This window comes from Cebidichthys violaceus, unplaced genomic scaffold (genome assembly GCF_023349555.1).
Source record: "Cebidichthys violaceus isolate CVI_PGR_0920_01 unplaced genomic scaffold, fCebVio1.0.p SCAF_3, whole genome shotgun sequence".
Lineage (NCBI taxonomy): Eukaryota > Metazoa > Chordata > Actinopteri > Perciformes > Stichaeidae > Cebidichthys > Cebidichthys violaceus.
The window spans coordinates 7,757,807-7,776,729 of NW_027176483.1; the positions used below are offsets into that span (position 1 = coordinate 7,757,807).

General features: G+C 39.2%; 3 protein-coding genes across 4 annotated transcripts; 1 reads left to right on the forward strand and 2 right to left on the reverse strand.

Moving 5' to 3' along the window:
• Window positions 1-782: 782 nt before the first annotated feature.
• parp16 (poly (ADP-ribose) polymerase family, member 16) lies at window positions 783-5,040 on the forward strand. Of its 2 annotated transcripts, XM_068723950.1 has the most exons (8): window positions 783-830; window positions 1,758-1,954; window positions 2,282-2,419; window positions 2,500-2,706; window positions 2,789-2,960; window positions 3,048-3,192; window positions 3,713-3,818; window positions 4,435-5,040. In XM_068723950.1, exons 2-8 carry the CDS (start codon window positions 1,766-1,768, stop codon window positions 4,477-4,479), a joined length of 1,002 nt encoding a protein of 333 aa, XP_068580051.1. In that variant the 5' UTR covers window positions 783-830; window positions 1,758-1,765; the 3' UTR covers window positions 4,480-5,040. The 2 variants fall into 2 exon arrangements, with proteins under 2 accessions (XP_068580051.1, XP_068580053.1); XM_068723952.1 differs by having other exon boundaries at window positions 3,713-5,040.
• A 1,889-nt stretch (window positions 5,041-6,929) lies between these two features.
• Window positions 6,930-8,956, reverse strand: si:ch73-330k17.3 (IGFBP domain-containing protein). The gene is made up of 4 exons (XM_068723384.1): window positions 8,469-8,956; window positions 7,570-7,657; window positions 7,284-7,479; window positions 6,930-7,158 (listed from the first exon to the last, which is right to left on the reverse strand). Exons 1-4 carry the CDS (start codon window positions 8,800-8,802, stop codon window positions 7,099-7,101), a joined length of 678 nt encoding a protein of 225 aa, XP_068579485.1. The 5' UTR covers window positions 8,803-8,956; the 3' UTR covers window positions 6,930-7,098.
• A 1,631-nt stretch (window positions 8,957-10,587) lies between these two features.
• On the reverse strand, window positions 10,588-18,824 carry ctdspl2a (CTD (carboxy-terminal domain, RNA polymerase II, polypeptide A) small phosphatase like 2a). Its single transcript, XM_068723622.1, has 13 exons — window positions 18,410-18,824; window positions 16,832-17,043; window positions 16,056-16,191; window positions 15,773-15,919; window positions 15,434-15,661; window positions 15,047-15,140; window positions 13,674-13,785; window positions 13,481-13,567; window positions 13,331-13,393; window positions 13,142-13,221; window positions 12,185-12,311; window positions 11,994-12,089; window positions 10,588-11,761 (listed from the first exon to the last, which is right to left on the reverse strand). The coding sequence occupies exons 2-13, from the start codon at window positions 17,018-17,020 to the stop codon at window positions 11,696-11,698; spliced, it is 1,425 nt and encodes a 474-aa protein (XP_068579723.1). The 5' UTR covers window positions 17,021-17,043; window positions 18,410-18,824; the 3' UTR covers window positions 10,588-11,695.
• Between the last annotated feature and the right edge of the window lie 99 nt (window positions 18,825-18,923).

Below are 18,923 nucleotides of genomic sequence, written 5' to 3' on the forward strand. Positions count from 1 at the left end.
TTCCTTAAACTTCCTTGGGAATAAATGGTTCTGATTCTGATTCTGATTCTGATTCCATAAATTCACACCACAAATCGGTATGGATGTGCACTTCCTTGTGGTGCGCAGCCAATGTTTTTAAATTAAGTTTTCCTGTGACCCATAACCCCATCTGAAACATTTTTTGTATGTCATGCTGGAAGAATTTTTTAAATAATTTTTAAGGTGTAAATTAAAACACACACACACACACACACACACACACACACACACACACACACACACACACACACACACACACACACTGCGTGCATCTACATCATGGCTACAAAAAGTGTGATGCAATGATACATATTTGCCTGAAAGTTTGTGCCTTCTTTCACAAAATGTACCGTGCACTTTTTGGTTGATCAGTTTTGTTGGTGAACCCCCTGTACCTGACAAAGCACGGCTCTGAGCAGCTGTTTTTGCAGTAGAAAGAGTGATATTTTGTTTCAGCAGTGAAATTGAAAAGGCTCTCTGGACATATGTTGAATGCTGCTTTGAATTTTCCTCGTAAATTTCTAGTTATCGGTTTCCCGCACATAATAGAACGAAGATTAAAAAAAACGTACACTAAACATGTATTGGCATTTTTACCAAAGATAGTTGTGTGCTCCTTCTCTATCTGTCTTTACTGACACACACCCCTTACGCCTTTCCACTCGCTTAAACTGCCACGTCTGTGCTTACTCTTTTCATCCATGCATGAAAATTTCATAATTCCTGCATTTCTACGGGTCATGAACGCAGCAGTTCGTTAAGCTAACGTTAGCGCTTCCTGCCGTGCTATGAGTTGAGCAAGACTGAAGGTAAGGGAAACACTTATATAAAACTAGTGTTTTTATTGTGAAATGGGTATGTGTGTCACGGGGGTGTATTCTTAATATGTTCATTCCGGTAATGCTGTATTTGTCATCAGTAACGTTATTCAGCGACAGGTATGTTAGCAGATCTTCACTTGTTGTAGCGTTAGCTCAGCTAATGTTAGCTAGCATAGCTTCCTCACACCCTGCTACACCAATCAAGAGTTAACTTTAACGTTACTAGCTAACCTAACGCAGGACTCATCCAGGAACTTCCGTTATTTAACGTTACAGCTCAGGAAAAATAACTAGCGTTTGTTGGACTTTTTGTATTCGTGTCAGTTTTTGTTTTGATGTTGATCTATAAAGTTAAAGGGACAGCAGACTATTGATAAAAGTAACAGAGCTTAATTTGGCTCGAGTTTATCTAGGTGTAATGACAAATTTAGTTTCTGTATCAGAAAATGTCTTCCCTTCAAAGTAAGAGAACCTGTAGTTAATCTACAGAAAATTAATCTGTTGTCATTTTGATATTAATTAATCATGTTAAGCCTTTTATTTCCCCTGTGGTTCCAGCTTCTTGAATGGGATGATTTGTTGTGTTTAATTGGCTAAGTAAATCTAATATTTGAGGAATTTGGTCTGTTGGTTTGAAAAAAACTAAGTGTTTTGTCCCCTTCGAAAATATGATTTGCATTTCTCACTATTTTTCAAAGATCATGCAATTCATGAGGGAAACAATCACCAGATTAACTGATAAAAACAATAATTTGTGGGGAAACACTCTTTAATGAGAGTGCACAGTTTGGCACAACACACCAGTGTTTAACTAATTTCTCTTCGCCCTCACATATGTTGTCATGAGGTATTTGCTGTGCGGTTAACACCTAATTTATTTTTTGGCGGTGTTATCTTATCTTATCTTGTCTTCAGTGCTGGGAATGCAGCCGCCGGTCCCACCTGAGGCCGTCAGAGAGCTGGTGTGCTCCTGTCTGCACAGAGACCCAGTAGCAGCAGACCTCCGCTGCAGCCTGTTTGTTGCTGCTGCACAGAACTACAAGAGGGACTCTTTGCTCAGACCCTTCCCACCTAGATACATAAGTGGTGACAATAAGAACTTTGAGGAGCTGGTGAGATACATACTGACAGCCACATGTTTTTAACACTCTCTATTGTAGCATTTTTGATCTAAAGGTGTTCAGGTGCTTTGCAGTATACATGTACTGTGTATTACAGATTTGTATCTTGGTTTCTGTGGGTATTGTCATGATATAGAAGGACGATGCCCACATTGACATTGACGCAGAGATGACCGCTCTGTTTCAGAGAGAGGCATGGTCCAAAGAAAATACAGCTTCACATGCAGTGAAAGGGAAGACGAGACCTTCTATGGACAAGTGTGACTACTCTTGTGGCAGTAAGATATATTTTTTTTAAAAGTGAATTTTCTTCTCTAGTTGGCAGATGTGCACTCTTTGCCTGGTGTGAGGGAGTTGGTGAGACTACGACCCAGAGACGGAGCTCATCATCTGGCTCTCACACACTGGATTCTCTCTTCAAAGAGCTTTGCTGTAAAGACACTACAGAAAGATGAGGTACACCACTACAAGTATAAAAGCAGATATGTCTACTTCCCACTTTTCTTTGTTTACAGTGTGTCTTTAAACTCTCCCAGTATGCCAAACTTTGTAACCTGACGGAAAACGATGGGCTTTCTGCGCCTGTGCCTGACTTCCTGTTTGAGTTGGAGTATTGTGATCAGATGAATGCCAGGTTTGAGAAGACGAGGGAAGGCAGAGACGTCTTCTATGCATTCCACGGGAGCCGCCTGGAAAACTTTCACTCCATCATTCACAATGGGCTGCACTGCCACCTCAACAAGGTCGGTGCAGTCACCACCGCTGTTGAGATGTTCTGTTGTTTCTGCCCGACACTCCGGTTTATTGTCTTCATATTGTTTGCAGAACTCGGTGTTTGGAGAGGGGACCTACCTCACCAGTGACCTCAGCATGGCTGTCCTCTACAGTCCACACAGCAGCGGCTGGAGAGAGAGTCTTCTGGGCCCCCTGCTCAGCTGTGTTGCCATGTGTGAAGTCATTGATCACCCGCATGTTAAGTGTCAGGTGAAGAAAAAAGGTGTGTGGACTGTGAGACTCGCAGAATAACAAAAAAATTGTAAATCCTGCAACACTGATTTTTACTCGCATTCATTTCCCAATTCAGATTCTGAGATCATTGACCGTCAGCGCTCAAGAGCAAAGAACAGCGAAGGAGGCGACGTACCGCAGAAGTACTTCGTAGTCACCAACAATCAGCTTTTGCGAGTCAAGTACCTGCTTGTGTACTCTCAGAGGAAGCACCTGTCTAGGTAAGAATTACTTGACAAATTACACTTTTTTTTTTTTTTTAGGGCTGTGCAAATGTCTACGACACTTTTTCATACATGTAAACCGAAACATTGGAGATGATGTTATTCATTATAAATTGAAAAACATGCTAGAGCTGCCCAGCAGGACTCAAATACTTAAAAGGCGCCCAGATGTGGGAAAGCTAAACTTTTTCAGTTCAACTTTATGTAAATGGCCCAAAAAGCACAATGTTGTTTTCTACTCGACGACGTAAAAGTTACTCAAACAAGATGAAGGAAAGCTTCTCATTGTGTTCAGTGGTGACGATGATAATTCCCTTTGACGTAACAATATCTCCTCTAAAATTAGTGATTGTTTGCTTACTGTCACTATGGCTCGAACTGAAACGGGCAAACAAGCTGAGTATATTAATTATGTACTTAATGCAAACACACTTGTGATCGTCAGGCTTGTGACAAACAAGAGACTTTTGGTTGGTGCTGGTAAACAAAAGGTTATTTTTGTGTTTTTCTTCTTCAGACGTTCCCGCAGCACCTCCTGGCTCCTCAGACACCATTTTGCCATCATGATGAGTCTCTACTTCCTGCTGCTCATCTTCATCGGTGCCTTTAACTCCACCGCTTTCGTATCCTTTTGGAACAGACTGTTTAGGTGACCAGAAAAAAAGTTTATTATCCACAGTGCCTTCCTGATCAGAGACTGACTAGAGGCCGGAGCAAAGATACAGTTTTATGCACCTTTTATACTGACTTCTCGCTACAATCATTGTTACTTCTACAAATAACCATAATTGCAGTTATTCTGTTATAACATACGTTTTCAAATAGCAAATATTGGGATCAATTTTCTTTAAATGGATAATAAGACCATTCTGCATTATGAAAATGTTATGCAATGTTTCACCTGTAATTAGTTTGTTTTAGTAAACAGCCTGTGTTTTAGATGAGATCTGTTGCTGTGTGCTTTTAGTCCTGTGAGGACACAGTCTTACTAAACCAAGTGTTCAAAGAAAAATTACAGGAATTTGTTTCAATAACAAGAGTCAAGCGATAAGATCTCTTTTTGGTTTATCATGTATTAAAGGTGCAGTGTGTAGGATTTGGCGGCATCTAGTGTTTAGGTTGCAGATTGCAAGCAACCGCAACTTCTCCCGGGGGGTGTGACGAGTAACATCGGTGGCCGACACGAAAACACAAATGTCTCTATCCAATGTTTGGTTTGTCCTTTATGGGCTACTGTAGAAACACGGCGGACGGCTCCATGAAGAGGACCGACTCTGTATGTAGATATAAACGGCTAATTCTAAGGTAACAAAAACACAAAACGATTGTCATTTATAGGTTGGGTCAGAACAATTTCACTTAGACTGCTGCATCTTAGAAAACAAAAGCAGGAAATGGTTCAGTTCATAAAAAACACTTGAAATATTATATTCCATTTCTGTCAATAGTTCCCATCTAAATGCTGCACACTGTTCCTTTTATGTACTGAGAATTTTTGTTGCAATTTAAATTCTTACTTTTTAATGATATGATTATGCATCAATCTGTCGTGGGTCGGGACAATTTTTTTTTTTTTTTATCACTCATGATTTTAGTGTAATTATAAGGTATTGAATATAACTGCTAGTCTTAAGAAAGAAAAGAATATATAAGGTGGCCATTTTATTTGTGCTGACATACTGTATTTATAATAATGGATCATAGAAAGGCCACTGATAATGATTTAAGATCTGCTGTTATATCCTTATATTGGTACATGAAATAAACTGTATTTCCGCTCAAAGGCATAAGGTTCTGAACATTTGTTACACTAATAAAGCAATACTTGATTTCTTTTCTTTTCAATGAGGTTAGTTTATTTGAAAGTTGACTTAAAGATCTTAGTGTGTTAGTGGTTGACTTTAAAGATATATCGCACATTATTCAGGTTCAGAGAAATCTCTGCAGCTGCATCTCATACGTCCAAACTCTACTTGAAGGTCTCTCTTTCATAATCATCTCTTGTACTTTTCTATTGTTTTGCATTTAACATGGGCTTCTTCTGACGGGGGCACATTTATTACCGCTGGCACGCAGACAGTCCTTTGTTATGCGTTGTTTTTATCAGTAAAAAAAAAAGTGAGACTGCGATATGGGATTGATAACAGAGGCGGCCTGCTTTGGTGACGGATCCTGTCCTTTTAATCGATGCCTGATATGCGGATGGGTTTCCACAGTTACAACAAGAAATGTACCAAAAGAAAGATGATTGTAATGGTTTTTTTTGTGGTTTTGTGCCATAAAACCTTATAAGAGGACAACTAATTAACTGAAATTATGAAATTAGCACTATATTTACAAATTTCACAAACAGGAAAGTTTGTGAAACTTTATTATTGAATATTTTATATATATTCTGGTAGGCTATTGTATCCAGATTTGTAAACAATTAGAGTACCTTGTATTTAACAATGATTTCATTAATCTAGTCATAAAGCTTGTATAATACTGACGGAGCAGACACAGGACAAGGAGCTACACATTCCTCTCTTCTGTCCGATCAAACAGCAGATATTAAGACGTCACAGTACTTTAGTGATGCAAATGACTAACAAGTGAAACGAAGATGAAAGAAAACGCAAGTCTTTGTTTTGGTATAAAAAAAATCCTTCAGATAAACTGCTTCTCCTCTTTAGAAATGTCTCACATTCAAAGGACACAGAACAAACTGTCCATTGTTGGTCCACACTTTATTCCCTTTCTGTACAAGCTTCATTATTGCTGCCTCATAAACCGTCTGTTATTCAATAACCATCAACCGTCAGGGGGGCAGCGATGACAGAGGTGATGACAGAGGTGATGACAGAGGGGACTCAAGAGAGACGCTTCCCTTCTTCTGTGAACCAGAAAAACTCCCAAAATAGAAACAATTCAAACAGAAGAGAGGCAGTTCTAGACTGATATGGTTTAATTTACTACATTGTTGTACCCAAATTATCCCACTTCATTTCTCAGCCTCATTGGTTCTTCTTTTTTTATTCTTGCATTGTTTCTGCTTATTCCAATGCAGGAGTCCAAATTGGTTCAATCATTCGTGGTTTAACATTCGCTGTAAATGGAGTTCTTTGTAGAAGACTACACTTGAGAAGAGGATGCTCTGCTTAAAATGCTAATACAACCATGCTAACATGCTGCAATGGCAATGTGCCTGGTGTTAAGCAGGTATAAGGTTTATCTTATTCACCATATGAGTTTTGCATGTTAGCATGCTAGCATTTGCTAAATAACACTAAACTTAAAGAACGGCTGAGGCTGATGGGAATACCGTTAGTTGTGCAGGTATTTGGTCATACATGTATTGGACACATTCATGTTGTGTCCTAATGATGGTTCTACATGAGAAGTAAGATGACTAATGGGACATGAATGTCTGAACTGAGTTTTCCAAGTTGTCGAGATATTTCAGTCTGACATCTTATATCATTGAATTGTGGGATTAATTGAGTCCACATACATGGGGGGGGGGAATCATTTTCAATAGACAACTTTTCAAAGCAGGTGGGTTTTTGTGTACAGATGACGTTAACCTTGTTATACTTTGGGTCCAAATGGACAAAAGGAAATATGTCTTGCAGGAAGGTAAAAACACACACCGATACACAAAAGATACAATCAACTATGTAAAAAGTACTGCTAAAACCCTCAACCCAATCAAAAACATCGCCATTGTTCCCTCTTGATTAATGAAATCAAAGTACAGTATGACATATTTTTATTTCTCATGATTTAATAATACATTACATTTCATAGGTTTTTATTCAGGTTTACATTGTATACAAAATGTTGAATAAAGACGTTTATAGATAGCTGCCCTTTTCTGTTTTGCTACATGAACTAGTGAAGATTTCCTCTCTACATAGAGAACTACTTCTCTGTGTTTGAACAGGCTGGCACCAAACACAGAAAGTGCCCCTCAGGATGACTCTACAGAAGGAAAAAAAGAAAGACAAAGTTTAGGATCAATGGGTGAAGTGCTTTGAGGCAGTACAGCATAATGAGGAAACACAGTTTATTGATGTAGCTGTTCGGTGCTTTTCCTCCCAAAATACCTGCAGGTTGTTGTGGCATACGGGATTATGAGTGGCTCCCAGGTGATTGTGCACACACTTTCCAAAGCGTTGCAGACAGGGGGAATCGGAGGGGGTGCAGGTCTGAGGGCATGATGGGGGTTTCAGCAGCAGACAGCTTGAACAGGAGGTGTGTTGGCAGGAGCCCTGGCATTCTGTCTTTTCCAGAGACACAGACCTAAAGAGCAGGAGATTTCGATTTCAGTTAAAAATGCAGCAGGAGAAGATACTAAGCGTATAATGCCTTTCTTTCTTATTTTTAAGTCACCTGGCAGAGCAGATTTCAGAGGGGTTGGCCTGACAGTATTCCCTGGTGCATTCTGGTTGACAGCTCTCTGGATCCAGCGATTCGATCACTGCACAAAAGAACAGTTTCAACACGGAGTAAGACACAGAAGTGATTCACAAGGCATATTAGATGTATCAAACTTAATATTTGCATCTTTTCCCGAGCAGCAACACATCATGAACATCTCTATAATCTCGTACTACGTCTGATACCGTATCTATAACAGTGACCACTTTGTTCCCCATGAGGAGATAAGAGGTGTAATTATGGCTTAGCTTTCAGCAGAAACCTTTGAATCAAAGGAAGCCTTGACCACACTATCAGTCTTCACAGCTCATAAACAAGATTTACCACATTGGCAGCGTTCCCCCTACAATGATACTAAATAATTCAGCTTTTCAGAGGAAAATCTTGTACTTTTTACTTACGTTTATTTCACAGCTATAGTTATTCACAAAACCAGTTTTTAAAATAGAAGGCATTGCTAAAGCTTACATTTTCCAACAGTATATAAAATAGTCAGCGACAACATTTAAATTAATCTGTAATATTAGTACGATGATATAATAAAAAAGCAACTCTACTGCATGATGGGTACTTTTAGTTTTGATACTTTAAGTACATTTCTCTGACAGTGCTTTTACATATTGACTGCAGGACTTTTACTTGTAAGGGAGTATTTATACGTTAGTGCTGTTAAAAACATGTGTTTTTGAGTTTATATTGAGTTTTTATGATGTTAAGATCTTTTTTTAAATAAAATAAATTAAACTGGTGATTAATTTAACAATAAATGTGGCTCACTGTGGCATAATATATTGATCAATGATTAAAAAGTCATCACATTACCTGCTCGTATATTATAAACGTAATCTCACCTGCTCTGCAGATGCCTTTGCGCTCTTCGTCTGGTTTGTCAGCTGTTGCGTCCTGGTAAACACACACCAGACCCTCATCGCACTTGCCCAGATAGTCCCACGTTCCTCCACAGGTCTCCCCCTCTGCTCTGGCACAGACGGGGCAGCAGCCGCACACACCTGTCGTGACACCCCCTTTACACTGGAGCTTCAGCGCCCGTCGGGAGGAGCAGTGTATCCGCTCGCAGGGCGGGCAGTGGAGAGCCTGAAGCTGCTGAGCTGCTCCAGAGGAAGTTTCCTGTTCCTGTGACCCCAACGCCCCCAGCAAGGCACTCAAAAAGAAGAGCATCCACATCCTCTATCAGCCTGACTGTTATCCTGAGGTGAGAACACTTGACAGCACCTTTTTATATATAGTTGTCTGCCCGTGGGATAACGCAGCAGCAAGGCTTCATAGTTTATGAGCCACAACCTCCACCCCCCACCAGCAGCCAATAGATGAGGCCAGAGGGGTTTTATCCCTCTAAAAACACAGTTAACTATCCCCACGCCTTATCTTCACACTATCAACAGTGTGATTTTGTTTTGACATAATTCTTCCTTTTGAACACCTGTTAGATAAGTCTGATGAAGACTGGCCCCCTTTGTATTTGGAGTCACATGACCTCTGGAAGGGGCAATTCAGTGCACACCTACAATCAGGTAATGACCTATTTCTTGAAAGAACAAAAGGATCAAGACATCAGCAGGTTATCTGATTAGGACATCTTGTAAGTTTCATATCAAACTCAGACAGGTTGTGTACTCAACAGTAAAAGATGGCTACTGTCACTATTAAGTTACACTGGAGGTTTTAACATTCTTCTTTTTATCTGGCTTCCTTCTTACAGGGCAGCACAGCGAGCAGCTGAAGAGTGTATCTCAGGCATGACGGGATTATAAGGTGATCAAATAATTACCACTTTATTCAACATGAAAAAGGCACATTTAATACGTTTTTATTTCTACAGCAACTAAAGAAAATATATAAAGAAAAAACATACTTGCTTTGCACTTAAAGAACAAAGCAAAGTATTATGTAGCAAAATTAAAGCCATAATATTACAAAGTAACCACTTGTTTTGCAACATTACACTATTCGATAAATAGAAATGTATCTGGTTTATTAAAGAATTGTGTATTGTAGATTCTGAGACTATATATTTGATGATGCACTAGAAACAGGCAGGCGAGCACCTGCCTTTGTTTACACTGTGACTATACAATACTTTTATCTATCCTACTTAAAATGTGTATTAATGTTTGCAAAATATGCACCTGTTTTTTAAGGTAACATGAGTTAAGAATGTTCCAGAAAAATAATAATATAATAGTAATAATTCCAAAAGCGTTTCATGGATTTGATCTTTACATAAGTAGTTTGTGGGAATTAATAATCATTGCAGTGCTTAAAACTTAAAATGAGGTGGCAGCGCGTTTACCCTAAACACCACAGGGTGCCGTTATATTACAATAAAAATCACATTTGAATGAGTTGAGTGGCTCAAAAGTGTTAAGTTTGTGTGAACTCTTTAAACATGTGCAAAGGGAGCTCCTTTAGGGTTCTGTAATGTGTCCCAATAGACACATTTTCACTGCAGACATTTTGTCGCAGCAGGAAAAGCACAGGTGTAAATAATAACATTAACGAGGGAGCGCTTTCAGGGACATCTTCAGTTCTTTGTACTTGGAACTCAAGTAAAAATAAAAAATGTTGTACTTCTTTAAGGTTTCCCAGAAGAACAGGAACAACAGCCGTGGATAGTGTTCATTTTAAAGTAAGTTTCAGCTTTTTCTATTAAGAGAAACCACATACACACATCCATTAAATCACTTGTTACACTGCATACATACATTTCATCATTATAGATCCACTTACTTACATGGTTGTTGTGGAACTATCAGCAAAATCACATGGTCCTCAATAGCAGACTATGTGCTGAAGAGGACAGTGTGATACAGTTAAAAGCCCAAAAACAAATGAGTAAGTGGCCTTCTTATAAACTACCAGTGGTCAAAATGAACACCCATTTTCATTATCAAAAATAAAGACATAAATGTAACCAATGTTATGCATTTAAATTATTGGTAGGAGTCTGAGTCGTATAAAAATGTATTTATTTTCAAGGAAACCATTGAGTAACACTGAATACAACAGGAGTGATCATTCAATAGTCAATAAAACTTGTGACTCCTACATCATAAAGATCCCACATACAAGACGTCTTGGAAAACAAGATTTCAAAGCAAACATGTTGGCAATTTGCTGGTGCTACAATTCCTTTCTCTTCCCCCTCCATCCCACATAACAAACTGAGGTGATTCACACCTGTATAGAAAAGTGACAAGATTTTACATCAACTTACAAAGGGCTGGATGTCAAAGTGCAAGATTCCTGAACCCCCCCCCAATGGACTGTCAAATACAAATCTCCAAATTTAAAATTCAGCCATTATGGCTTTGTATTCAGTTGAGACCTAAGTCTAGCTTACATTGTATAACTTTAAAATATTGTTTCAGAAACATTTCCCCCCCTCAAAGATACTTCATTTTTTTCTCTTTTTTTTTTTAAACTGCACCTTATTACAGACAACTGCATGTAATGAAGAAAAGCATCACAGGAATAATGCAGGCATACAACAGAAAAGCAGCTGTTTATCAACAACTTCAAACAAAACTCACTAACATTTTGTTGGTTTATAAAAGCAACCGAATCAAAAGAATACATACTAAAATCTGAAATGAAAATAAAATGACTTAAAACCCTCGAAGAAGAAAAAAAACCTATGTACATATATTTACAAGTAAATAGAGTGAATATTATACAGGTTTGACTGTCCGTTCATGGTCAGGCTGAAGCCACCAAAGGTCCATATGATCCAACACTGCATGACATTCAGTTTGGTTAATCCAAAATGGTTCTCAAAAGACAAAAGACCTTCCAGGAGGCCGCCTTCCAAGTCGCACTAGAAACAAACGAATGAAAAGTCCGCCGCAGCGAGCACATCTGCTTTTTTTCAGAATCTGGTTTGAGAGCGCGTGTGTATAAAAACATCCAGGGCTTTTTGACTCAATCATAACTTTCCATGTTTTGCATAATTTAAAAAATAACAATGGCAATGATTGCAAAGTTGAGTATATTCTTCTGGGAGTCATTTTATCTTCTTTCCAATGTTGATACCATCTCGAACTGAGAGACGAACACGAGGTCAGTCTGGAGGAAGGAGGTTGTGCAAACGAAACTGCTCTCGGATGTGCGGTCTGACATCTTCATTCTGTGATTAAAGAGAGAGACAAGAGATCAAGAAAAATACAAGAAAATGAAAATGTATGATGTATTTTACTCTTATATCTGCCTAAGTATCTGTATAATACTATAGGCACTGTGTGTCTGTGCATCCAATCTTGAGACTCAAAGGGAACGAGTAGGTCAGATATTCATAACACGCCAGCAGCAGCGTGGGAGTGTTTCCTTCAGTCTAACTAGACAGAAGTCGAGATACGTACCAGCTCCACAAGCTTCTCGAGGAACGGAACGAGCTTCAGAAGCTCATTGTCATTTCTATCCACGAACCAGCTCTCAATAGGAATTCCATTGGAAAGCTACAAAAGACACAAAGCCCATGATCTAGCATCACTTTAACACAGAAACATGATGAGACAGAAACAGTTCACTGGTTGGTGTGAAAAGGTTTTACCTGATAGGCAAAGGCTTGGGGTGAGTTGTCGATTATTATCGTCTTGGAAAGATCCCGTCCGAGAATGTTTAGGTCTTTAATGTAGTTTCCTTGAACACACACACAGTGCTCACGAAACAGCCTGTGTCTAAAACAAACGCAGAAAGAGAGAATGGTGAGGTTACGTGCAGTGATACATCTTTTCAACAGGTTCTTGAGATCAAACAAAGTCAACAAAGGAACTGGTAACATAATAATCATGGTAATCATAATCTGGAGTATAGAAAGACAAAAAGTTAATTTGAAAAAAGAGCACAAATACATTTGACAGAGGGTTTTAGGTTAAATGACGAGAAAGTACACTTCTAATGGCGGAGTGAAGAATGCTTCTTCAGATATTTGTACAAACTTGAAAAGCAGCATTAACCAGTTGTGTGTGATTACAGTCATTGTCTGCTTTCTATCAGCTAAACCAGTTCTTCCTCTCATTTGTTCATCTGACAAGAGGAAGAGGAAGCTTTCCGCCCAGACTATTGTACATATTGTATTCATGGCCTCAGAGCACCAGATCAGAAAGCGTAAGTGTGTGTGGAGGATTAATAAATACATAAATACATATGTTGATGCTTGTTTAACGGCAAACTTGATTAACTTGCAAACCAGCAACAGAGCTATGGAAACATCCATTACGAAATACCAATTGGACTTCATGTTTTATGTTAAGCAGCATTTTTTTTCCTCATTTATTTGTGAGACTGGTTAACAGGTTGGAAAAGAAAACATCAAAGAGCTCAGCCTTCTTTGTCCCACCGACAGACTATCTTTTATTACTTCCCAAGGCCGAGTGTAGAATAATACTCTTATTCCTTGTTGAATCATTAGGGACAATTTTCATCTGGCTTTATTGTAGTTGCACAAGCTGTTAAATCAATACCGTTTACTATAAAAGCTGCTTCAGAGTCTCGTTTTGTCACTGACCTGACCAACTGTTTTTTTGGATCAAGGATGTTGAGCAACTTGTCGGCGTACACTTTCTTTGAAGCCGTGAAGAGAATAATCTGAAATTGTAATAGACAGCAGCAATAAATGAATAATACGTACATTTAGAGCCGGTCAGATTAAACTGATGAGGTGTTGAGTCTCTTGGAAATAGAAGTTGCATCTCACCTCATACATTTGAGACATGCGCTCAAGAAACTCTCGGAAAAAGGGCCTCAACCGAACATACACCTTCAGATTGAAAATGAAGACATTAAAATCACAGCAGTGAGAAAATAGAGACCTTTAGAAGAGAGAATGACTTGGAACAGTTTGTACCTGGTATATAACATCTTGGAAGAGCACAGGGAATGTCAGGGCTGCGTCTTCTAGCTCATTCAAACTACAGTGGACCAGAGTTTCATCCTGACAACAGAAAAAAAAAAAAAAGAGAAATCTGTAGAAAAAAAATCCTTTGAAGTCTACTTACTTTTAATAGGAGACACAGCACAAGAAACCGTTCGGTGCTTACCAGATCCAAGACGAGAGAAAACTCTGGTGTGCTGCGTGTTTTCAGAGGTAACGCTGGCTTGCGTGTTAACTGCTCTTCTGTCAGTGGAGGCACGTGCTTGATGAAGAAGTACCTTAAAGCAGAGAAAACATAAAACGACCCTCATTCAACCAAAGCAAAGAAGAAGAGGTGTCCAAAAAACAGCAACGCATTTGGAACAACATACAGTGCATGTCATCCTGGTGAAGTAGTAATGTTACGGTGTTTGTCTTTTCACCACTTAATAAATAGGGAATGTCTGCTCCAATTTTAATACTACGGGGGTCTGAAGTGTTTACATTTTTAAACTAGTGAATCAACTGAACTGTTAAAAAAAAAAAAAAGTTGTCCAATGACGCACAGTAGAGGCGTAAACGTCTCATGTCCTCTTAGAGTGGTCACACAAAGGCTGGAAATCTTGTCTTTTTGTCGCCATCTAGTGGTTGAAAATGTCACATTGCAGCAAGTTCTTCCAACATGCAATGTCACCTTGGAAGTGAGACTATATAGAGCAGGGGTGTCAAACTCATTTTCACTCTGGGCCACATCAGCATTACGGTTGCCCTCTAAGGGCCGGTTGTAAATGTAAGACTGTATAAATGTAACTACTCCCTAACATATTGTTAAATAACTGTCTCTACATTTGATTATTGTTTATTCAAGTGTAAACATATTGTACATGCCGTTATAGAAATGTAAAAATATATTTAAGCACATTTCTGTTATTATGACTTAAATCCTTTTAATTTAGGGTTAAGAAACCCACATTACTCTGTCAAAGATCAAACTTTTAAAGAAAATAACAAAGACAAATATCAAACAAGTTATTACATTAACTTTGTTCAAAGCTTAAAATCCTTTCAAGGGTGCGTTTGCACAATCCCACGTGAAATATTTCTTCTGTTGTAAAGCCACGTTTATTAAAGTAGTCTTCAATGTACTCACAATCCATTTATATGTCAAATGTAGAGTAACCTGAGAAGAGCTGCTTCTAGGACTGTTGTGTTTAAGTATCTCATAATTTTAACTTTCTTTCTCATCATTATGACTTTCTATCTCATAACTTCGACTTTCTATCTCATAATTTCGACTATGGGGATATTTTTATTATGAAGTCTAACTTTTAATTATTTTTTTTGCTGGCGGATTCGCGGGCCACATAAAATGACGTGGCGGGCCTTGAGTTTGACACCCCTGATATAGAGGGTGCTGTCAAAAGTGCTGAGGTGAAACTTTACACAAAATCGGTCTAAAGTTCCTTATTTTGTATTCAACAGCTACTTTTTTTTTACTCGTTTTTAAATCTTTAAAAAAAAAAAGAGAAGCTATTGTTATAAGCTCCAATTTCAACTTACGGATCAAAAACTTCCCATTCCTCTTCGTATGAAGTTTCTGGAGGAGCTGAAGGTAGCGCATGAGGGTAACTGCCGTCTGGCATACAACCAGGAGCTGAAGAAGACAGAGAGATGGACAAGGAGTTCAAATTTTATAAATATAAACAATGAAGAGCCGGGCACACTTCAGTTCCACTAGCTTCTGTAAGTCAATCTCACATTCAACATCTCTGACGCCCGTTCTTGAGGTTGACTGTTCATATTCTAACACAAATCAGCAAACCATATCAAAGCCGGTTCAAATAAATAATCAGAGCTGTCTGCAGTTAGTATTGGTCTTCATGTGATGATGGTCAAGAAAAGTTTCCCAGATACAAAGAACGAGGTCTAATGTGAAAGTGGACGTACCCGTTAATGGTGGCATGTCGGTTTCAGTGACTATTTGTCCTTCTTCTATGGTTGTATCGGAGGTAATCTGAAGCCTCTGCGGTAACACCGGGGCCATGAGACACGGAGCGATGCCCTCTGTGGACGTGAGGGTGCTGCTCGGCATTTCTTCTGCCGGCTCGATGTCCAGCTGCTTGATGATTTCCTCCGCCTCCACCGCCTGGCCAGGAGAGTCTGAACCAGGAGTGGCTGAATACGAATGACAGGAGCAGTTCAATTCACATGTCACAAAAGGATCTTTTTGTCTTTTAATCAATCAAAAATATTAGACATGAATATTTAGGGATTCTTTTGCTTTACCAGTTTTAGTTGCTGGTGAGAAAAAGTTGAAGACTGGAGAGAAGATTGTGCCGAGCAGGGTGGTGCGTGGTGGGCTGCTCGCTGCCTCAACGGGGACCTCCAGTTTACCGTTCGGCTTCATGGGTTTACTGTTGCAGGTCATTGTGTCTAAAAAAAGACAACTCTTTAATAATAATCTCAAAAGAAAACATCTGGATAGATTCTACGTATAGATTTCTGTATATTTTGTTGTTACTTTGGAAAAGGCATATGATTTGTTACGCTGTTATTTCTTTCTGGGTACCTTTATCTGGAGTTTTCCGGCAAACTCTGGAGACTGTTTTGTTGGAAAGGCCTCTCGTCCGCGGTGTTGAAGTAATTAGATCGCTCTCAGGATTACAATCAATACGACTCCTCTTTGCAGGGATATCCGGCTCCACCTGAGAAAAAGAAAAGAAAACCTCCAATTTATTATAATGAGAAATACAATTAGTAGTGTTGTAAAAATAAGTTATGAGAACATATTTTGTCATAACAGCAATTACATCATGGTACCACTGTGTCTCCATCCACATCTAAATACATGTACTAAATATAGGAATTACACACATAAAAAAAATTACACCAAATAACAAATTTTTCTTTGACGCAAAAGAGATTAGATGATTTTTGCAGCGTTCAGTGTTGAAAGAGTAACAGAGAAGTTACTATGTCCAAGCTAGTAAGATTACCCGTAAGAGTTTTATGTAAAGTAACTCTGCAACTTATTCACTACGCAGACACCCATGTGATGAAGTAAATGAGGTAATCAGGTACATTTCTGATCTAATGTACAACAGCTGTAAGAATGAAAATAGAGGAAGTCCACAAAAACTTACAAAGAGCCAGTAGGAGACAGTGTTTGCTGTCTTAAGACTTTCTGTTAAGTGTCACTATTTCATATTACCAGCACAAAATGCAGCTGTGGCACTGCTTTCTCTGCATAAAGTCAGAGTGTGTGCTCATACACTGTATCAATATGTTACAGGAGCAAAAACAAATGTGTGGAAAGAGCAGCTGGGAATTCTCATGTAAGCCCACCTTGACAGCATTTCCACGGATGAATTTCTTGATCGTGGAGAAAAGGCCTGTTTCATTCTTCTGCATTTTGCCTCGGCCTCTCACCGGGGACGGCTCCACTTCACGGTGTTTCCGTTTGGCCTGGGACGGGTGTGTTCGACGGCCAAAGTTTGGCTGCTGAGGAGCTTTACGCACTCTCAGCTTCATCATGCTCCAACGTCACATAGAAAAATCTGACAAGTGGGTAGAACAAGAAGTTAGAAAACATTTTACTAATAACGAAAACAACCTTACTGTGAGAAATATAAACGTGGGTAAACAAAAGAACGAAGTTGTTCAATGTTACAGGTTGCTCAAACACAAGCAGCTTTACAAGAAATGTGACTGAATAAAATCTAAAACTGGCAAATTTGGACTAGAATCAGGAATTATATCATCAAATAAGTAAACAAGATTATGTATATGACTGGATATTTGATGCCAACTTACTGTAGTTGACAGTTTTTGATACTTAGTGCTGCGTACACATTTTCAGAAACATACTGAGCTACAAAACCATGCCCTATATGTTGCATCTTAAATTAATCAACGGTATACTATTACTCATTTTCAAATTATTTTTCTTTTCATATTTTGTAGTCGTGTAAAAGACTTTTGAACACGACTAAATTATCTATTATTTAAAAAAATATATGTTTTCAGACATTTTTATTAAAAAAGTCAGAATGTGAGGATCAGTAAATCAGATGAATTCATATTTCACATTATTATAAACAAAGTTAAGGGTACAAGTTGCTATCACCAATAGTGTGTGTCAGTGGAGTGGGCGGTGTAACGTTACGTGATAAACATGAATGATAAACGGAAATGCGAGGCCTTTAATACGTTCAAATTGAGCGGGTGTTCATTACAAAACGCGTAAAGAATGCACGTTTGGTCAATTAAACTGCAGCTTTGTTAGCCATTTGTTGCTAAATTAGATCTGGTAGCATAACAGTCTCGCTGTCTGTTACGTAACGTCGTTGTATAGCTGTAATAACACCAACGACGGAAGCTATCGCTAATGTTAGCCAGCTGCCAGCGTTTAGCATGAAAAGCCCAGCGTACAGCCACTACTGGTTTGATGCTGGTGTTCTAACTATGGTGGGACAGGACTAAGGTTCAGTGTGGATAAAGCTGACATTGTCAGCTAACTGTTAAATATGTCTATCAATCAGAAATCATTTGAACGTAACTTAAACCAGATGCGGTCGGTGGGTTCCGTCGCAAGTGAACAGAAGCGGCTACAGTTAGCCACCAGGCTACCACAACGCCAATGGCAGTAAAAGCAAGGCCGTGACATTATTCACTTCAGTTCTTATGGCACTTCTCACATGTGTCCCCGTACACATAGCTCTGTTTAACGTGGAAACTATCCGCCAATCCATCGGTAAAATAAAAATAATAAGTCGGTTGGCTACCGCGTCATTTTGTTAGCTTCCATAATTATTTTCAGCCATTAGACTACGCCCCCTAACGTTAGCCGCTAGCTAGCAGCAGTCAGGCTATCAGTGGGGGGGCAAACCTTTTTTGTTTACATGTTGACGTTTCGTTACTTACTGATGATCTAGGAAGCTCCTCAAAACAAGCCGCAGCGGCAGCTCTCGGCCGCGACCGTGGCGGCCACCGGTAGAGGTCGGCTCCGTGGTTGTTGCTGCCAGCAGTTGTGTCCGTCGCTCGGTAGCTAGTCACAGACCAAACATGTCTGCGGACGCCATTTCCCGCCTCATCACAAACATAACGTTGGTGATGCGCAGTGGAATGCGACACACACACACGTACGGTACGGGTAAACCAACGTGGCGGAGAGCGGAGTCAACAGAGAGATGGCTATGGAGGTGAATGAGCGATGCGATGCGCAGCTGGATCGAGACTCACTACTGCACTGTATCCCTGCTGGTATTGTTGTGCAATACCAGCAAGGAATCTAAAAAAAATATAGGATGTAGACTGGTGCTCGTATAGATCTTTTTACACCGTATTCTGTTGCATTGTTTGTTAATGCAGTAGCTGACTTGGACCAAAGTAGAATGCCAATGAAAAAGTATCTTGTCATTGTGTGCGTTACGTTTAA